Source organism: Talpa occidentalis, unplaced genomic scaffold (genome assembly GCF_014898055.3).
Source record: "Talpa occidentalis isolate TD23 unplaced genomic scaffold, MPIMG_talOcc4v2.1 talOcc4.2, whole genome shotgun sequence".
NCBI lineage: Eukaryota > Metazoa > Chordata > Mammalia > Eulipotyphla > Talpidae > Talpa > Talpa occidentalis.
The window spans coordinates 17,035,784-17,056,650 of NW_023602073.1; the positions used below are offsets into that span (position 1 = coordinate 17,035,784).

The 20,867-nt window shown below is 47.1% G+C and overlaps 1 protein-coding gene across 4 annotated transcripts in view; it reads left to right on the forward strand.

The window, feature by feature from the left end:
• The first annotated feature begins 45 nt into the window (after positions 1–45).
• Positions 46–20,867, forward strand: part of LOC119251750 (golgin subfamily A member 6-like protein 22) — a 48,039-nt gene continuing 27,217 nt past the window's right edge. Inside the window, exons 1-10 of one of the 4 annotated variants that reach the window (XM_037519014.2) lie at positions 46–63; positions 2,646–2,681; positions 3,882–4,453; positions 5,352–5,447; positions 11,598–11,620; positions 11,705–11,802; positions 13,428–13,831; positions 14,719–14,814; positions 19,172–19,267; positions 19,628–19,723. In XM_037519014.2, coding sequence (XP_037374911.1) covers positions 3,998–4,453; positions 5,352–5,447; positions 11,598–11,620; positions 11,705–11,802; positions 13,428–13,831; positions 14,719–14,814; positions 19,172–19,267; positions 19,628–19,723 — 1,365 coding nt within the window. In that variant the 5' untranslated portion in view covers positions 46–63; positions 2,646–2,681; positions 3,882–3,997. Of the gene's footprint in view, positions 64–261; positions 281–541; positions 612–2,645; positions 2,682–3,881; positions 4,454–5,351; positions 5,448–11,597; positions 11,621–11,704; positions 11,803–13,427; positions 13,832–14,718; positions 14,815–19,171; positions 19,268–19,627; positions 19,724–20,867 lie in introns of those variants that run through there. The other 3 variants (XM_037519015.2, XM_037519012.2, XM_037519013.2) reach the window with 3 other exon arrangements.

Here is a 20,867-nt window from a genome sequence, read left to right on the forward strand (position 1 = left end):
AGCCCCCAGAAGTGGGTCTGGAAAAGGAACACAGCTAGTCTGACTGGAGGGAGTGAAGAGCAGGTAATGAGGGTGTCCTTGCTGGGGTGGGAGAGGGTCTGCCTGGGGAGCAGAGGAGGTGGAGGGGGCAGGCCAGGCTGGTGCTGAGCCAGAGAACCCTCCCTCCCCCTGCAGCTTCCTCTGCAGTGACTGTGGTGATGCTGGTGGAAGATGAAAAAGTAGCATGATAAAGTCAACATTTCCCTGCTCCCTCAGATGGTTTGAGAACGAGGAGGAGAAGGTGAACTCGGGAAGCCCCCGGCCTCCAGCACAGCCCTGCCCTGGGAGGGCCTGATCAGGCCCTGGAGGGTCACGGGTGTCTTTCAGGGGAGTCTCCAGACACGGGGCGGGGCCGGCAGCGCCAGGAAGTGGAGATGTGGTTCCCCCTCAAGCGGGGTGCAGTTGGACCACAAATCTCTTCCTCCCCTGCACCTCCCCTCTATGTCCCCCCAGCCCCCCCCTTCCGGCCTGAGTCACCGCTCCCAGCAGGCCCTGCGGGGACTTCCGGGTGGCCCTGAGCTCTGGAGGACTGTGGTCTCCAGCCCGGGAGATGCTGCTTCTGCAGGTGCCAGGTACAGGTGGGCGGGAGGGAGAGTGTGTGCCCAGGTGTGGGCAGAGCCCGCTCCCTCCCCTTCTCCTGCCTTCCCCCTCTCTCCCTCTCCCTCTCCCACTCACCCTTCCCCTTCCTCCTTCCCCCTCCCCTCACTTGTCCCCTCCCCCTCGCCTCTCCAGCTCCCTGTATTGCCCTCCCTCTCCCTCTCCTACCTTCTGCTCTCCCTCCCCCTCCCCCTCCCCCTCCCTCATACCCCCCATTCCCCCCTTGCCCCTCTGCTGTCTCTCCTCCACCCCTCCCTCTTGCTCCCCCTCCCAGGCCCCTTCCAATCTCTCCCCTGTCTCCCTTCCCCCCCTCTGCCATCTGCTCTCCCTCCTGCCCCCTCCACTTCTGGTATCCCAACCCCTCCCCTAGCTCTTCCCCTCCCCCTCCTGAACTCTCTCCCCTCCCCCTTCTACTCACCCCCCTTGCCTTCCCTAGCTACTTTTGTAAATAAAACTCCCCCCCACCCCTCCTCATTCTCTCCATATGTTTCCAGCTGTTATTTCTCCTCATGTTCTTTCTGTCCTGTACACAGGGCGGGCGGGTGGTGCAGCTCACAGATACCCTGGTCATTTCTTGGTTTTATTTTCTTTCGGTTTCATTTTCTAGAGTTTTGTTGCTGTGCCTTCTACCTCATTTTGGTTTTTTGTTGTTTTTTTTTTTTTTTTCATATTTTTAAACATTTGTTTATTTATGCATACAAGAACTGGGGTACAGGCTAGAGGTGGAGGGGGAGGTGAGAGGATTCACCAGAGACAGAGTGGGGAACAAAACAGGCAGACTGACTGAAATACACTTCTGGGGGCAGTGGCCAGGGAGACAGAAGAGGTCTGCTGCACCAGGTGGGTAGCTCCCTGGCTGGGGATCGAAGTCTTGCTGCACAGGCTGGGGACAGCTTCTTAGGTTGCTTCTTAACTTACTCTTGCGCCACCAGGGAGGCCTGCCTTCCGCTTCTTAATTTGTTTTCCAAAAATAAAATCAATTATTAGTCACACTCATTTACCTTTACATCCGATGCCAGACTTACCTTTTCTACAGTCTTTTATTTATTTTGAAGATATATTGATTTATGTATACAAGAACTGGGGTACAGGCCAGAGGTGGGGGGTGTGAGAAGATGTATGGGTTTATTTCTAGGCTATTGTATTTCAGTGATCTACATGTATATCTTTATGCTAACACTTTTAAATAGTCTTGACCATTGTAGCCATGTACCTTTGAAATTGCACCTGTGACTCTTGCAAGGTTGATCTCTGTCAAGATTATTCTGACTATCCTGGATTCCTGGATTTTTCAATGAATTTTAGGATGATTTGGCTGATGTTACAAAGACAAAAACAAAATAAAACAGCAAAGTAACAACAACAGCAAAAAAGAACCACAGCTTTTATATATAGGGAGTGCCCTGAAACTGTGTGATGCTTAGGGAAGCATGGTCAGCTTCACAGTATGAACCCGCAGTGTGTGGACATGGAATGTCTCCTCACGTATTTGGTCAATTTCATTTATTTGAAAGATGTTCAGTTTACAGTCCACTGGATGTTCGTTTAAATCTCTGCGTTTTGTGACAGAAGATTCTTGCTCACTATGTAGTCACATTTTTCGATTACTACAAATGAAGGGCATCATTTCTACTGTGTCCCACTTCTGTTGGCAAGCTGAGACACAACACACAGGCAAAGCCACTAGATTCCTCCTCATGTGTAGAGTCTGACCCTGATATTTTTTCATTTCTGAGTTTTACAGTCCAAGTTAACTTCTTCATTGTAACTGCCAGAAATCACAGTGTAGAGGGGCTTGCAGTGAATTTGGGACTGTGCTTTGTGGTGAAGGTAGTGACCAAATCTAGGCCAACGTTTTAAAAAAAAAACTGCTAACGTGGGTTTGTATGGTGTGTGTGTGTGTGTGTGTGTGTGTTTTATGGGAGGCAGTGAGGGTGGCCATGGAATCTGAAAGTGGTCAGAACTTGCTTTTAATGGCTTCCCCTTGTCTCTCTCTCTCTCTTTCACAGACCACAGGCCCCACCTCAGAAGATCCAGGTCATAAGGTGAGTGGAGGCCACCACTCCAGCCCGGGGTCATTGGACAGAGCTTCTGTGCAGGAGTGCAGTGCCCCTTGGCACCGAGAGAAGGCTGATACATCCTGGGGCAAGGGACTGGGGATTAACCCATCAAGGATCAAAGTCTCTAGAAGAAATTCTCTGTGGAGGCAGAGGGTCATCCTGATCTTTGAGGGGCGGAGCCTGATAAGTAATTTAGTTGAATTCCAGTGTTTCATTCAGAGCACTGTCACTTCACAGAACAGCTTGCTGAAGTTTCCCCATTTCCACTGTCTCCCCACAACCCACAGCAGGGAGGGGGGGCACACTATGTTCCCTGAGCAGGGGCTGGGGGAGGAGGCCCCTTAGCTCCTGTTCCTGCTCTCCTGTCCGGCTCTCAGATGCGGGTTGTGAGAATCTAGGGGGTCCAGTCCCTAATGTCCCAACCAGACCTGTCCCCCACTGCTTCCCACCTACCCACGCCTTGGTGGTGCCAACCCTGGATTCCCCTCCCTTGCTCTGGGGACAAGTCATGGTTCAGAAGGGACAGGTGTCTCCCGGGGTGTCCTGGAGCTCGGCCCCAGCACCACCTCATCTTCCCACTGTTTCCAGTTCTGTTTCTCTCCCCTTGCCACAAACGACAGAAGGACAAAAAGCTTTGCATTGTCTTGTTGAGTTTATTATCATCCACTTCGGGAAACTGTTTATTTTGTCCTGTGGGTGTGTGAGTTGGGGCAGGAGACCCGGGAGTGTGGAGGTCAGTAGGGTCAGATATACTTTGTCTCACTGGAATCCCGCACAGACCCCCGTCCTAAGTGGCCCTACTGCTCACAGAGAAACGGTTCGGGCCACTGATTCTCTGGACATTCAGTCCAGTAGGAAAGAGTCTCACTCCCTCTCACTGAGATCTCTCTCCGGCTGCAACGTTTGTGAGTCATGTCCTCTCTTCTCTGTCTCTCTCAGCTCCTCCCCAAGGAGAGTCTCTGCTGTGAGGGGACGTGGTGTGTCTGGGTGTGATGGAGCCTTATCCCTGGGCTGACATGACGCCAGTGACACATAGCTCATGGGGCTGAAAAGCTGAAATTTAAATACTATCACTTTTCAATAACTTCTATTTTAGTGGTCAGATGTGATGGGGATCAGTGTTTGTACAAGGCATCCACAGGGCGAGCATCTTCCAAATCCTCAAAAGTTTTCTTTTCCAACTAGATTTCCAGGCTTGGGAGATAGAAAAGCCCAGGTCACCTGCATGTCCTTCAGTGTGAAGAATTGTGTCTACTTCATCTCTGCCTCTCACCTCGACTTGGAGCTTTACAGGAAGATCCATGGCCTCAGCCCCAACTAACAAGAGGAAGAGAGAGGAAGCAACATGCTCCATCTGCCAGCAGCCCATGACAGAGCCTGTGAGCTTCGACTGTGGGCACAGCTTCTGCCACCAGTGCATAGAGGGCAGCATTGAAGAGCAACAAGAGACATCAGGGGAACAACCAGGGATATCAGGGGTGCAACCAGGGAGGAAGAGACCGAGATGGGGGAGATGGGCCTCTGACTATCGTTTGCTTCGGGCATCAATGCGTGAGGAAGTTATCGGGCATTTAGATGAATACATCAATGCAGCTGGCAAGGAGTTAGAGGGTGAGAGGCTGTGTGAGGAACATGGGGAGAAGCTGTGCCTGTACTGTGAGGACACCGGGCAGCTCATCTGCAGTGGCTGTGCACAGTGCCCCGAGCACAGCGGACACAACCATGTCCTTGCTGAAGATTTGTGTCTGCGCTCCAAGGTGAGTGAGGGCCCCGATCCTTCAACGGCACGTGATCTGAGGCTGAACTCCCAGATCTAAGGTTGTTTAGGCTGAAACTCAAGAATGTGATCCGGAATGAAACTTTCATCATCTCATTCTTTGGAAATTAGTTCATGTTAGTTCCCAAAACACATTCCTATGGTCCATATGGACTTTCATAGGATGGGGAGAGTCTCCTCCATGTTCACTCTCGCTGTGATGCCCCCTGCTGGAGAATACAGTTGTCCAAACACACACTGGCATGTTTTATCTTAACATGTGTATAAGTTAGAGTAACCACAATGTGCAAGGACGTGTGACAAATTCAAAAAACAAGCACAGAGACCACTAGATTTTATTTCTCCTGCAGTCTGTGAGACTAAACCAATCAGCAAAAGAAAACTCCCTGGAGTTCCTTCCTGTAGGTTTGGACCCCACCATTTGGGAGTGAATCCAGGGAGCTTCCTAGATGAGAGTCCTGATGGACACAGACCACTCTCCACGTAGAAGAGGTGGAGAAAGGCTTCTTTTAGATGGTTACTGTCTTGTTCTGGGTGCAGCGTTTCCTGGTGAGGCTGTAGAGGTCCATATAGCTCCACCTGAGGGTCAGCACATGAGGTTCAAGATGCCGGTAGTCACAGCCCTTGGGCAGGTTAGTTACCCCTTCCCCAGACTCTGATTCTACAGCAGACATGATGGCAGCCATCCTGCCATGAGCCCTGGGAATTAGGGGTCACCTGTATCACTGCACATGGTCCTCGGGGCACTTATACTGAACGTGTAAGGATTCAGTGATATTTCATGTCATTCTAGTGTCTTGGAAGGCAGGGATTCCTCTCAGGAACAAAATCAATCTGTCATCTTAACTGTATTTTCTTCTTCACCCACTTTTGATCAGAAAAAACTCCAGGAAGCTGTGACAAAACTGAGAGAACTGTTACACCAGTCTAGGAGTATGAAGTTGAGCACAAGAGAACAAACAAGGGAATGGCAGGTAAGAATTTGAGGCTTTTCTATCCTAGAACATACACGGAAGGCGTGGTTGGACAAAGCATAAACTTGATTATTTATTCTCACCAGCCCATGAGAAATAGATGACAGCCAAAGAACATGCTTTATTTTTTTTTTTTTTTTAACATTTTTTTTTAATAGAGGCATGTTTTTTATTTATTTGTTTGTTTGTTTGTTTTGTTTATACATGCACTGGGTACAGTCAGAAGCGCGGGAGGGTGAGAGAATTCACAGAGCCAGAGCGGGGAGCAGAGCAGGCAGAAGGACCGAGGTACACTGCTGAGGGGAGCAGTGGGCGGCAGGAGAGGTCTGCGCGCCATGTGGGACCCTCCTCCGGTGGCAGGGGAGCAGCCGGGGATCGAACCGGCGCCGCAGAGGCCGCGGGCAGCTTCGCAACCCAACGCTCAACCGCTGCGCCACCAGGGAGGCCCGAACATGCTTTATTTTTATGTCCCTAGTGTCTATGTGAATTTCTCTGTATTTTTCAGCCTTATAATAGTGATTGGTTCAGATGCCCAGCGCCTCAGCCTGTAGAGACAGAATTTTGATCTTTCTTGCATAGAACATCCTAGACTGGGTTTCATGGCAAAAATGCCTTAGATTAAAGAATTGAAATTTTAAATAACTTCATGACTTGAAGACCTCAAACATATCACTTTGGCACATTCATCACATACAAGGTTTGATTTGCCCCCCACATAGTCTCCCCCATGTTCCTCAAACCATTCTTTGTGAGCAGTGAGAACAGGGTCCCTCCAGGTGAGCTCATGTTCCTGCCACTCATGAGGCTGGCGATGAGGACAGAGCTGCTGCAGCTCATGTGCACTGGGGGTGTCTGAGACTTTCCATAGCTGCCCCTCTCCTGGGAAGAGAACCCAGCCTTGAGTGAAAGATTGAGGTCACCCCTCAGTTGGCAGTTAGTGCTCCAGACTATTTAGTCATTCTCCTCTCTCAGGGGTGTCTTCCAGCCTCTGCTCTAATCCCTTGTGTGTGGGTGTTAAAGTTCATACTCAAGGGACAGTCACATGTCCCTCATTTTAGGGTCTTGGGTAGTGGGGAGAACCTCCATTGTTACAGATATGAAGGGAAACCACGTCAGTGCCAGAGTTCAAGGTGCTGTCTCCTTGTCCAGTTCTTGCTGATCGGTGGCCTTGATCACAATATCTCAGTCACGGCCACACTGCGTGAGCTGATAGTGTAGCCATGGAAACTGCAGTTCTGTATCTGCCCAATTAGAGTGAGTCCCAACAGATGGGTGGTTTGCTTTCCAGTGGTCGTAAAGTCATGGATGGTAAAAGGACTCTGGCTGGGGGATGCTTATTTCTGGTAACTATGATCACATTCTGTGCCCCAGACCTCCCCTCGAAGTACAGGGAAGTCACCTACCAGCCTTGCTTGGTGATGTTCATCCAAAGCCTTCCCTTCACACACTCCCTCAGAAATGGAGATTTACACATCCCTGTGCCTGGTGGAGAGCAGGTGGGAGAGGAACAAAGGTGATGGTGTTTAGTGGGTGGGTTTCATGTGGGAAGGATGAAGTACTTGTGCCGATGGAGAGTGGAGATGGCAGCACCACAGTGTGAAGCTGATGACAATAAAGAGAATTATGACAGCCTCCCTGTTGATTCAGCAGAACATGGCTTTGGATCCTCCTCTACCTCCAAGGACTCATGTGAATAGTGTCAATATAGCTGAACAGATTTCTCTGTGTGTGTGTGTGTGTGTGTGTGTGTGTGTGTGATGGGGGCATAGGGAGAGTGTTAAACAAATCATAAAATTCCCCATGTTCCCCATCTAACATATTCTACTTACTGGCATCAACATCACACTGTGGAGCCCCCATCCCCACTCTCCATCTGTACAAAGGGTTGCTCTTCCCAACCTAAAACTCTCCGCAGTAAACAGTGTCCCCGTGTCCCTTCTGTCACCTTCTGGTCCCCCATTCCATATTCTGTTTTTAAATCCTACTAGCTCATGAAAATATTGTCCTTTTCTCTCTGACTGAAGTGTCTCCCCGGCTTATCCATGTTGTAGCACAGCAGTTTCCTGTCTTTAAGGGTGACTATTCTGGCAGCTTGTCATGAGGGAGCAGGAGCACTCAGAGAGGAGGAAGGAAGTTCTTTATTTACACTGACAGCTTCACACCAGCAGCCTGGAGGAGATCTCTCTCCACAATCTGAGCCCCAGCAACTAGGTTACAGAGTATTTATTAAGTAAATCAAGGAACACAGCAGCTGGGGATGCGTGACTCAGGGCGCGTGTGGCCTGGAGGGCGCTTCTCCGTTGTTCCCTGAAATTCTCAGTCTACAGGCTCTGTCCCGACTTCAGCTCATCCACAGTCATCCTGACATTGTCCACTTCATTTCCCCCTTTTTAATTTTTATTCCATCATATCTTTGATGCATAGATCTCAGGGTACAGCCTTCGAAGACAGTTTTTTTAGGGTTCCAGTGTGTGTGAAAGAAACTACAGTCAGTCACCAGGCACTGCACAGTGTACCGTTTTTGTTTCGTCTTCCTGGACTTTCTGACCTCCCCTCGGGTGTATGTGTTGGTTAGTACTTAGAATTTACTGTCCTTGTCTCAGAAGCCTCTTTAAGTCTCCTGAAGTCCCTGCCCCCACTGTCCCTGAAGCTGCCTACTTAACCCTGACTTGCCCTGGGGCTCCCTACCCCTTGTACAGATGGAGTCCCCCACTGCTGTTAGGACAGAGGGCGTTGATCTGACCAGTACCCGCCTCCTGCTGAAAATGGTTACGCTGTCGAGCAGTCAGGGCTCCACTGCAGGGCGGCGATCTAAGGGCCCTGGGAGGAAAGATGGTGGAGGCATCCTATCAGCCTCCATCTGAAGGACCATCAGACGTCTGCTGGCTTTGAGGTGACAGGAGATGATTCTGATGAGGGTGTTGAGGATGCAAGGCCCAAACAAAAAAATAAACAAAAATTAGTGAGGGATCCAGCAAGAATAGCAACCAGGGCAGAAATTGGTTTCCAATAGAGGCCAAGAATGATTGTAGCCTACTAGGCTCTTGTCCTGCCTGTGATGCCATCTGTAATACAGATATTTTTTAATAACTTTAGGTTTTCTTTTATCTCACTGCAAGTGTTAAAGTGTCCTGGCTCAGGCTAGTCATCTCTAGGCCAGTCTAAGTAGAATGCAACAAGGAAGAGTACAAGGCCCCTGATTCACCAAGTAGGTTTTGGGTTTCTTTTTTTTTTTTGGCCTGCCACTTTTAGGTCATCTGATGCTTGTCTCACCTCTGGGCTTCTTTAGGAAATGTCTTCCGCTGTAGCTGGTTTCGTAGTCAGAGGTGGCTGATGGTCAAACCTGCCCTCCCATCTTGGCCTGTGGTTTGGGCTGCCCCCCGTCTCTCTCAGAGAGAGGAACAGTCCCTCTTGCAGTGCCCTGTGCAGTGGCACTGAGGACACGACATGGGGGTGGCTTCTTCAGACACTCGTGGCTGAGGTGTCCCGGCTGCTGGCAGTAGAAGCAGGATAGCAGCCCCCGAACATGGTGAGGTCCCAAATGCCTGGGACAATGTGGCCTTGCGGGAGTCTGAGGTGGTGGGAGGATGGCAGTGCCAGCTGCCATACTGGGCCCTTCTCTTGTCCTTCTCCCTATTTTTTCCTTTTTTTTTTTCCTCAGCCTGACCAGTCTCCTCCCTGTCAATGTAGGTCTCAAGACCATGTCCAGTCACTTGTCGTTTTACATTTTGTAGTGAGTCACTGTAGCACATACACATTTGTTTTCCCTATGATCCCTCTCCCAAACCTGAACACTTTCTTTGCTTTCTTACTTTAACACTTGCTTTTGCTTTCTTTACTTTTCTTTTTTTTTTCTTTTTGGTTTTTAAATTTTGTATATTTTTTTATATTGTTTTTCATTTTCATATAATGTATGCATTTATACCTTGGTTATAGTCCCCATACAATTGCCACCACCCTTGTTTTGCTCATACTCCCTTCTCCCCCACCTGGGGTGTGTCTCTGATTTATAGTTGCTTATTGATTTTGATTTTTACTTTATTATAATTAGTTTTTCCTGATCCCTTATTTAGGTTTTCTAAATTCCTGCTATGAGTGAGACCATCCGGAATTTTTCTTCTTCTTTCCGGTTTATTTCACTGAGCATGATCCATTCCAGGTCCATCCATGTTGCTGCATATTGCATGTGTTTATCTTTTTTGATTGCTGAGTAATATTCCATGGTGTATATATACCAAATCTTCTTGATCCAGTCATCTATTTTTGGGCATTTGGGTTGTTTCCATAGCTTAGCTATTGTGAATAGTGCTGTGATAAACAAAGGGTTGCAGGTGCCCTTTTGATTTAATGTTTCTGTGTTCTTTGGGTAAATACCTAGGAGTGGAATTGCCGCATCGTATGGAAGCTCCATCTTTAGCAGGTTGAGGAATCTCCACACAGCTCTTCATAGTGGGTAGACCAGTTTGCATGATCACCAGCAGTGCAGGAGCGTTCCTTTTTCTCCACAACCTTGACAACATTTGTTGTTGCTAGTTTTTTAATATGTATGTAAGGTGGTATCTCATTGTAGTTTTGATTTGCATTTCCCTGATTACAAGTGATGCTGAATGTTTTTTCATATGCCTATTGGCCATTTGCATTTCCTCTTTGGAGAAGTTTCTTTTAAATTCTTCTGCGCATTTTTTGACTGAGTTGGTTACTTTGTTTTTGTTGAGTCTAGTCAGCTCTTTGTAGATTTTTGTGATCAGTCCTTTATCATTAGTGTTGTGTGCAAAAATTTTCTCCCAATCTGTGGGGTGTCTTTTTGTTTCCATTATTGTCTATTTTGCTATACAGAAGCTCTTTAACTTGTTGTTAACTAGCTGTTTATCTTTCCCATCACTATCACTGCTTTGGGTGATGTGTTTCTAAAGATGTTACTGAGGTCTATGTCATGTAGTGTTTCGCCTATTTTTTGTTGATGTATTTTATGGTTTCAGGACTTATGTCTAGTTCTTTAATCCATTTTGAGTTGGTTTTTGTACTTGGTGTGAGGTGGTACTCAGGCTTCATTCTTTTGCATGTAGTGACCCAGTTTTCCCAAACTTGCTTTTGTCTTTTCACTTCTTGCTTTGTCCTTTTAACACTTTGTTAAAATTTCTTTTCCTTGCTCAATGTCAGACCTTCAACACTTGCTTTTGCTTTCTTTAAACACTCTCACTATCTTTTAGACTTTTAACACTTGCTTTTACCTTCTTACTTTTTCTAATATCCCTCATTCATACCTTGAAAATGTCCATATTAAATATTTTTTCTTTTAAATGCACATGTCACTTTATTTCATTTATGATTATGACAACCACTGTGTTTAGTAAGACATTGCAATAGCCATGATATTAATATCTCTTTGAATTAGATGACTTAGATGGAAACACATGTTTTTAAAGAGAACAGTTTTCCTTTTTTACAATTAGAATTCATCTCAGTCCCATATGCATAGAACCCTGATTGTCAGACTCTCTCCGAGAGACACCTTGAGATGACTGGTGCAACCACAGTTGTTGGGCAGCCACGTGTGTGAGACCTTGCTCCCTTGTTTGTGGATAGCTCACTTGCTACAAGAGGCCTTCCAGGACCTTTTTCTGAGGCATGAGGGATTGACCCCTGGAACATTACTTGTGTGAGCTGTTTATTTTAGTTGGCATTCAGTCCCAGTGAAAGGTTTTAAAGTTATCTTACTTGTTCCACCTGCACTGGTAACCTGCCACCATGCAGTGACCTCTTCTCATGAGCTGTGTGTGGATTCTTCACTAAGGAAAGGCCTGCGTGATGAGTGTTTTAATGTAGACTCATCTGAAGGCAGGCAGGTCCCTGAAAGAACGTCTTGCGGGGGGAGCACAGGGTCTCCCGGCCTCCGCCTCAGGCCACCCACACATGGCTGTGATCACAGTCACAGTGAGCAGGTTACTGGGCTCTGGGAGGATCAACTTGCTGCCATGCTCTGGGCCCTCGGACGTGGGGATGGGACTCTTCAGACCTGGGCGTCCATCAGCATCCAGGTGGGACTCACTGATTTCCTTGTTGGATGGAGGGTTTACAGAGACACCCCTCATGCCAAGACCCATGACATGGGGATTCCCTAACTCTCCTTTTGTCCTTGTGTCTCTGCAGGACATGAAAGACACCGTGACCAGGTGAGCACTATCCTTATTTGGAGGGAAGGGGTATGAGTATATAGAGATGTCCCGCTGAAGAAATCCATCCTCTTCTGAGTCTAGGAGTTCAGTCGCAGAGTCTGCGTCTTCAGAGCCTCACACTGACCGCAAGGATTCTGAGCTCCACTGTGATGAGAGCAAAAAATTAAAGACTGACGAAGGTATGAAAAGTCAAGAATTCTTCAGTGTTAATCAGGTTCACAACCTACCCCAGACAGGCTGACAGATATACAGGCTGTGTAGTTATTCCAGTGGAGATTTGAGGATGCCCCAGTGCTTCCTCAGGGACACTAAGTACTGGGGACCTTTAGGGACTCTTCAGATGCCTACTCGCCTATATATTAACTGTGTCTCCCAAGATTCCTTGATTCCAGTTTCCCTTTTACTGGTTGTCATAAAAATAAGTGGATCAACCGTTGTAAGGAGCTTAGTACAGTAACTGGGGCATAAAGTTTACACTTATTATTTCAGTAAGTCTGAGAACAATACCTAAAGGTAGATGATACAAATAATTTTAGGACCTTGACGCAAATGACATTTTCCAATCCCTCATCCGCAGTTACAGAGTTATAAGGCTCTAAAAAGTTCAGTGTTCCCCCCTAACTCATTTCTCTGCTAAAGTAGCCCGAACCAGAAATTATTTGCTGGCTTATTCAGTTACATGTTGCTGTAGAACACTTAAGTGGCTTGGAGCTAACTACACACATTTTCTGAGAGAATTGTGTGTGGGAAATCTGGGCACAGCTCAGCTGGGGTCACAAAAAGCAGTTATGGTGCTGGCTGGGCTGCATGTCATCTGCTGATTCCTGTGGGGAATTATCCTCTCCCCATCTTCTTCCAGTTGTTGGAAGAAATTGTTTCTTTGTGGATAAAGGACATGCCCTGATTCATGTCACCTGAGAGCTGCCTCAGCTTCTGGAAGCCCCCACATCAAATGGCCAATAGGCCTTCCACATGGCCACCAATGTTTTTAAAGTGAGCTGAGCTGAGCAGATAGTCTTTAAATTAATCAGCTGTAATATGGGGTCTGATAGAAAGCAACATTACCATGGTGGCACATCCTATCATTTTGCCATTGCTCAGAGGTAATTCTCAGGTTATGCCCATGCTCACATGGAAGGAGTTATACAAGGCTGGGACAATGAGGAGGTAGGGATCCTGCCAGTACCCTGGAGTCACCCTCCATTGTGGTTCCCTTTGAGCTGCATTCATCTGACTGTACTTACATCTTTAGTAGTCCTACTTGGTGCAGAACTGTCAATGTATGGATTGAAGGCTATGGCAGACCCTGCTGTGGTGGGCACATAATTTAAAGGACCTGTCCATTGTCAGTATAATCTCAAAAATATTCCGAATTTTTATATTTGGCCCCAAGGGGAACCTGTTAGTGATTCCTCTTCCCTGTCCTGACAAGTGAATTCCACAAGCAGTTTAAAATCTCTGATTTTGATCCAATAAAGACACATGGAAGGGAAAAGTGGGAATTGATGTAACTCATGTTCAGGTTTCACTGAGTTGATTTATCTACTGTTACCTTTCACATAAGATATTACACTATGGTTCAGTGTATTTCTGAAACCAGCTTCTGTTGCCCATAAAGGATTCTTTTTCTTTTAAAAGCCCTCATTATTAAAACATTTCTTACTCCATCATTGTTACAAATAAACTGCAATCAATTAAATGGTATTTGTGGAGGCACAAAGGCCCAGGTCCCCTGCGTGTCCTTCACTGTGAAGAATTGTGTCTACTTCATCTCTGCCTCTAACCACCACTTGGAGCTTTCCAGGAGGAGCTTGGGCCTCAGTTCCTGCTGCCAAGAGGATAAGGATGGAAGCCATGTGCCCCATCTGCCATGAGCTAACGACGGATCCTGTGAGCTTCTCCTTTGGGCACAGCTGCTGCCACGGGCACATTGTGGGCAGTGTTAAGGAGCAACAAGAGGAATCATTGTGGAGCTTGGACTGTCCTTCGTGTCAGGCAGACTTGGAGATGGACAGAGACCTGCTTAGAACACTAGATCGCATTGAAGTGGAACTGGAGCTGGAGCATGAGAGGCCATGGGAGGGTCACGGGAACCAGCCCCACCAGGTCAGTGAGGACACCGGGCAGCTCATGTGCAGGGGCTCTGCGTGGTCCCCCCAGTACAGCGGACACAACCATCTTGTCAAAGCTACGGGTCCAGGCTCCGAGGTGAGTGCACCCCTGAGTCTTGCAGCAGCTCCCCCTCTAAGCTGTGCTCTCAGATTTATGGTTATTTCAGCTGAAACCCGAGATTGTGACCTGGAAATAAAAGTTTCATCATCTCATTCCTGCAAAAATTAGTACATGTTTGTTCCTCAAAACATATTCCCTGGTCCATATGGACTTTCAGAGCATGGGACAGTCTTGTCCCTATTCACTCTTGCTGTGATGCCCCCTGCTGTAGAATACAGCACACCTGGACTATTTTCTATTCACTTGTATGTAAAATTAGAGATAACATGATGTGAAGGTCATGTGACAAATTCCCAAAACAGGCAAAGAGACCACCAGATTTTATTTCTCCTACATCAGCTAGGCTAAATCAATCAGCAAAAGAAAATTTCCTGGAGTTCCTTCATGTGGGCTTGGGCCCCACTAATTTGGGAGTGAATCCGGGGAGCTCCCTAGAAGAGAGTCCTGATGGACACAGACAACTTTCCACATAGAGGAGGTGGAGAAAGGCTTCTTTTAGATGGTGACTCTCTAGTTCTGGGTGCAGCATTTCCAGCGAGGCTGTAGAGATCCGTATAGTTCCACCTGAGTGTCAGCACATGAGGCTCAAGAAGCCGATAATCATACCCTTGAGTAGGTTAGTTACCCCTTCCCCAGCCTCCGATTCTCCAGCAGACATGATGGCAGCCATCCTGCCATGTGCTCTGGGAATAAGGGGTCTCTTGTACCACTGCACATGGTCCTCGGGGCATTTATAAAGAAAGTGTGAGAATTCAACAGTATTTCATTTTCTTCTACTCTCTTGAGAAGTAGGGATTCCTCTCAGGAATCTGATGAATCTGTCATCTTAACTACACTTTCTTTCTTTACACAATTTTAATCAGGAAAATCGCCGGGAGGCTGAGACAAAACTGTTAGAACTGTTAGATCCGTCTAAGATTGAGAAGTTGGTGTCAAGTGAACAAACAAGAGAATTGGAGGTAAGAAGCCGAGTCTTTTCCATCCTGGAGCAAACACGGAGGGCATGGTTGGGCACAACATAAACTTGATTGTTTATTCTTAGCAGCCCATGAAAAATAGATGACAGCCAAAGAAACATGCTTTATTTTTATGTCTCTCGTGTCTATGAGAATTTCTCTGTATCTTTTCAGTCTTATAATAGTGATTGGTTAGGATGCCCCACTCCAGCCCTTAGAGACAGAATTTTGATCTTTCTTGCATAGAACATCCTAGACTGGGTTTCACATTATAAATAGCGCAGATTAGAGAAATGAAATGTTAAATAACTTTAGGACTTGAAGACCTCAAACATACCACTTTAACACATTCGCCACCATACAAGGTTTGCATTTTTGCCCCCCACACTGCCTCCCCTATGTTCCACAAACCATTCTTTGCAATCAGTGAGAACAGGGTCCCTCCAGGTGAGCTCATGTTTCTGCAGCTCATGAGGCTGGCGATGAGGACAGAGCTGCTGCAGCTCATGCGCACTGGGGGTCTCTCAGACTTTCCATAGCTGCCCATCTCCTGGCAAGAGAACCCAGCCTTGAGCGAAGATTGAGGTCATCCCTCAGTTGGCAGTTAGTGCTCCAGACTATTTAGTCATCCTGCCTCTCTCAGGGGTGTCTTCCAGCCTCTGCACTAATCCCTTGTGTGTGGGTGTTAAAGTTCACACTCAAAGGACAGTCACCTGTTCCTCATTTTAGGATTTGGCTATTGGGAAGAACCTCCATTGTTACAAACATGAAGGGAAACCACATCAATGCCAGAGTTCTAGCTGCTCTCCTTGTCCTGCACAATGTCCCAATTCATCCTAATCAGTCACCTTGACCACAATATCTCAGTCACTGCCACACTGAGTGAACTGACAGTGTAGCAATGGAAATTGCAGTTCTGTATTTACCATATTGAATGCTGTCCCACTAGATGGGCACTTGGTTTCAGCAGGTCGTAAACTACAGATGCTAAATCGCTCTGGTTTTGTGGATGCGTATTGCTGTTAACTATGATCAAATTCTGCGACCCAGACCTCCCCTCTGAATACATGGGAGTCACCTACCAGCCTTGTTGGTGGTATTCCTCTAGAGCCTTCCCTTCCCTCAGGACTGGAAATTTACGTATTCCTGTGCCTGGGGGTACCAGGTGGGAGAAGGAACAAAGCTGATGTTGTTCGTTGGGTTCAATTTCGTGTTGGAAGGATGAACTATTTATGCAGATGGAGAGTGGAGATGGGGGCACTACAATATGAAGATGATGCTAATGAAGAGAATTATGACAACCTCTTCCACATCTAAGTGCCTACCTCTCAGTTTATCCAGGAGCAGTAAACGTCGGCCATTCCTCCACCTCAGGGTACTCATGTAAAGAGTGTCTTCGCAGCTGAACAGATTTTTCTTCTTTATGTGTGATGAGGGCATAGGCAGAGTGTTAAAGTAAATCACAAATGTACCTGCTCCCCATCTTACACATTGCCACTCCTGGCATCAGCGTCACATGGTGGAGGCCCCATCCCCACTCTCCATCTTCACAATGGGTTCATCCCTCCAACCTGAAGCTCTACCCAGTAAACAGTATCCTCACGTCCCTCCTGCCACCTGGTCCCCCCGTTCCACGTTTGGTTTTTAAAGCTGACTAGGTGAAACACAGTCATGAACATATTGTCCCTTGCTGTCTGACGATAGTGTCTTCCCGGCTCATCTGTATTGTAACACAGCAGAGTTTACTGGTTTTTTAAGGGTTACTGTTGTGGCAGATTGTCATGAGGGAGCAGGAGCACTCAGAGAGGAGGAGGGAAGCTCTTTATTTACGCTGGAGGCTTCACACCCACAGCCCGGATAAGATCTCTCTCCACAATCTGAGCCCCGAGAATCTAGGTTACAGGGTATTTATTGAGTGAAGCAAGGGACACAGCAGCTGGGGATACGTGACTCAGGGCGCGTGTGGCCTTGAGGGCGCTTATCCCTTGTTCCCTGAAATTCTCAGTCTACAGGCTCTGTCCCGACTTCAGCTCATCCACAGTCAGCCTGACATTTTCCACTTCATTTCCCCCCTTTCAATTTTATTCCATCATGTCTCTGATGCTCAGATATCTGAGTGCAGCCTTCGAAGACAGTTTTTTTTTTTAGGGTTCCAGTGTGTGTGAGAGAAACTACAGTCAGTCACCAGGCACTGCCCAGTGTACTGTTTTTGTTCGTCTCCTGGCCTTTTTGACCTCCCCTCTGGTGTATGTGTGGGTTAGCACTTAGAATTCACTGTCCTTATCTCAGAAGCCTCTTTAACTCTCCTGAAGTCCCTGCCTGCACTGTCCCTGAAGCTGCCTATTTAACACTAACTTGTTCTGGTACTCATTACCCCTTCTACAGAGGAGCCCCTCACTGCTGTTAGGACAGAGGGGGTTGATCTGACCAGTAACTGCTTCCTGCTGAAAATGGGTGACACAGGCAAACAGCCAGGGCTCCACTGCAGAGTGTCTATCTAAGGTTCCTTGGAGGAAGGTCGGAGGAGGCGTCCTGTCAGGCTCCGTCTGAAGGACCATCTGACGTGTGCCAGCTTTGAGGTGAAAGGAGCTGATTCTAAAGAGGGTGTTGAGGATACAAGGCCTAAAACAAGAAAATAATAATAAAAATTATTGAAGGAACCAGAATGAGGAGCAACCAGGACAGAAGTTGGCTTTTTATAGAGGCCAAGACTGATAGTAGTATACTAGGCCCTGCGCCTGTAAGACCATCTGTAATATCGATGTTTTCCAGTAAGTTTAGGTTTTCTTTCTTTTTTTTTTAAAGATTTATTTTTATTTATTTATACAAGCACTGGGTACACTCAGAAGTGCGGGAGGGTGAGAGAATTCAGCAGAGCCAGAGTGGAGAGCAGAAGAGGCAGACTGTCAAAGTACACTGCTGAGGGGAGCAGCGGACATGGCAGGAGAGGTCTGTGAGCCATGTGGGACCCTTGCCGGTGGCCAGGGATCAAACCAGCTGCGGGCAGCTTTGCAACCCAGCGCTCAACTGCTGCGCCACTCGGGAGGCCCAGTTTAGGTTTTCTTTCATCTCACTAGAAATGTTAAAGTGTCCTGACTCAGGCTAGTCATCAGCAGGCCAGTCTAAAGAAAATAAACAAATGCAGAGTAAGTAAGCCCAGAGTATGTAAGTGGCCCCTGATTCCCAAGAGGGTTTTTTTTTTTTTGTCTGCCACTTTTAGGGTCACCTGAGGCATGTCTCACCTCTGGGCTTCTTTAGACAGCGTCTTCTTAACCTGTAGCAGGTTCTTCATAGTCAGAGGCAGCTGAGGGTCAAGCCTGTTCTACCATCTTGGCCTGTGGTTTTGGCTGACCCCCATCGCTTGGACGTTTCCCTAAAATACAATCCCATGATCCATATGGACTTTCATAGGATGGTGAGAGTCTCAGCCCTATTCACTATTGCCATGTTGTCCCTCTGTTGTAGAATATACTTGTCGAAATAGGCACCAGTGTTTTTTGTCTTCACATGTGTGTAACATTAGAGAGACCATGATGTGCAAGGTCATGTGACAGATCCCCAAATCAGGCACCAGATTTTATTTCTCCTGCAGTGTGGGAGGCTAAACCAATCAGCAAAAGAAGAGTGCCTGGAGTTCCTACACGTGGGCTTAGTTCCCACTAATTTGGGAGTGAACCAGGGAACTTTCCACATATAGGAGGTGGAGAAAGGCTTCTTTTAGATGGTGACTGTCTTGTTCTTGTGTGGTGTTTCCTGTTGAGGCTGTAGAGGTCTGTAAGCGTTCTCTGAGGGTCAGCCCATGAAATTCAAGAAGACGAGTCATAGTCATTGGGTAGGTTAGTTACCCCTTCCCCTGCCTCAGATTCTATAGCAGACATGATGGCAGCAAACCTGTCCCCTGCTCTGGGAATATGGGCCAGCTGTCTCACTGCAAACAGACCTCGGGGCATTTATACTGAAAGTGTAAGGATTCAACGATATTTCATGACATTGTAGTCTCTTGGCAGGGATTCCGCTCAAGAACGAGATTGATCTGTCATCTTTTTTTTTTTTAAAGATTTATTTATTTTGATACAAGAGCCTCTGGTACGGGCCAGAGGCGTGGGAGGGTGAAAGGATTCACCAAAGACAGAGCAGGGAGCAGAACAGGCAGATGACAGAAATACACTGCTGAGGGGAGCAGCTGGCGCATCCAGGAGAGGTCTGCCACGCCTTGTGGGATTCTCACCGGCTGGCATCTAACCTGCTCTGCAGAGGCTGTGGACAGCTTCACAGTGTGGCGCTCAACCCACTGCGCCACCTGGGAGGCCCTGATGTGTCATCTTAACTATGCTTTCTGTCTTCACCCAATTTTGATCAGGAAAAAATCCAGGAGGCTAAGACAAAACTGAGAGAATTGTTAGACCAGTCTAAAGGTCAGAAGTTGAAGTCAAAAGAACAAAGAAGAGAACAGGAGGTAAGAAGTTAAGTCTTTTCCATTGTAGAACATACAAAGATGGTGTGGTTGGGGAGAGCATAAACTTGATGGTTTATTCTCAGCAGAAATAGAGGACAGCCAAAGAAACAACATGCTTTATTTATACCCCCACCCCAGCCTCCGATTCTACAACAGACATGATGGCAGCCATCCTGCCAAGTGCTCTGGGAAAAAGGGGGCACCTGTATCACTGCACACTGTCCTTGGGGCACTTATACTGAAAGTGTAAGGATTCAACGATATTTCATGTCATTCTAGTCTCTTGAAGGAAAGGATTTCTCTCAGCAACGTGATGAATCTGTGATCTTAACTACACTTTCTTCACCCAATTTTGATCAGGAAAAACTCCAGGAGGGTGTGACAAAACTGAGAGACCTGGTAGACCAGTGGTTGAGTCTGAAGTTGAAGTATAGAGAACAAAGAAGAGAATGGGAGGTAAGAAGTTGAGTCTTTTCCATCCTAGAACATCACAAATAGCCTGGTTGGGCAGAGCATAAACTTAATGGTTTATTCTCACCAGCCCATGAGAAATAGTTGACAGCCAAAGAAACATGCTTTATTTTTATGTCCCTAGTGTCTCTGAGAATTTGTCTGTGTCTTTTCACCCTTATAATAGTGATTGGTTAGGATGCCCAGCATCTCAGCCCATAGAGACAGAATTTTAATGTTTCTTGCATAGAACATCCTAGACTGGGTTTCACATTATAGATCCCTCATTTTCAAGAACTGAAATGTTAAATAACTTCATGACTTGAAGACTTCAAACATATGACTTTGACACATTCACCATACAGGGTTAGTATTTGCTACCCCCCCCCCCCACTGCTTCCCCCATGTTCCACAAACCATAGTTTGCAAGCAATGAGAACAGGGTCCCTCCAGGTGAGCTCATGTCCCTGTAGCTCATGAGGCTGGCGATGAGGACAGAGCTGCTGCAGCTCATGTGCACTTGGGGTGTCTAAGACTTTCCATAGCTGCCCCTCTCCTGGGAAGAGAACCCAGCCTTTACGGAGAGATTGAGGTCATCCCTCAGTTGGCAGTTAGTGCTCCAGACTATTTAGTCATCCTCCTCTCTCAGGGTGTCTTCCAGCCTCTGCCCTAATCCCTTGTGTGTGGGTGTTAAAGTTCACACTCACAGGACAGTCACACATCCCTTATATTAGGGTCTTGGGGAGCGGGAAGAACTTCCATTGTTACGGACATGAAGGGGGGTCCTCCCTGATGGCGCAAGTTGTTAGGACTCAGCATTTCAAAGCTATCCACAGCTACTACAACATGAGTTGGATCTCCAGTCAGGGAGGTGACCCACATGGTACGGCAGACCTGTCCTGTTGCACCAGCTGTTCCCCTCAGCAGTGTATTTCAGTCAGTCTGCCTATTCTGTTCCCCACTCTGTCTCTGGTGGATCCTCTCACCCATACTTCTGGCCTGCACCCTAGTATTTATAAGCAAAAAATAAATAAATCTTTAAAAAAAAAAAAAACATGAAGGGAAACCACATTAATGCCAGAGTTGGAGCTGTTCTCTCCTCCTCCACAAAGGTTCCAGTTCATCCTGGTCACTGACCTTGACCACAGTA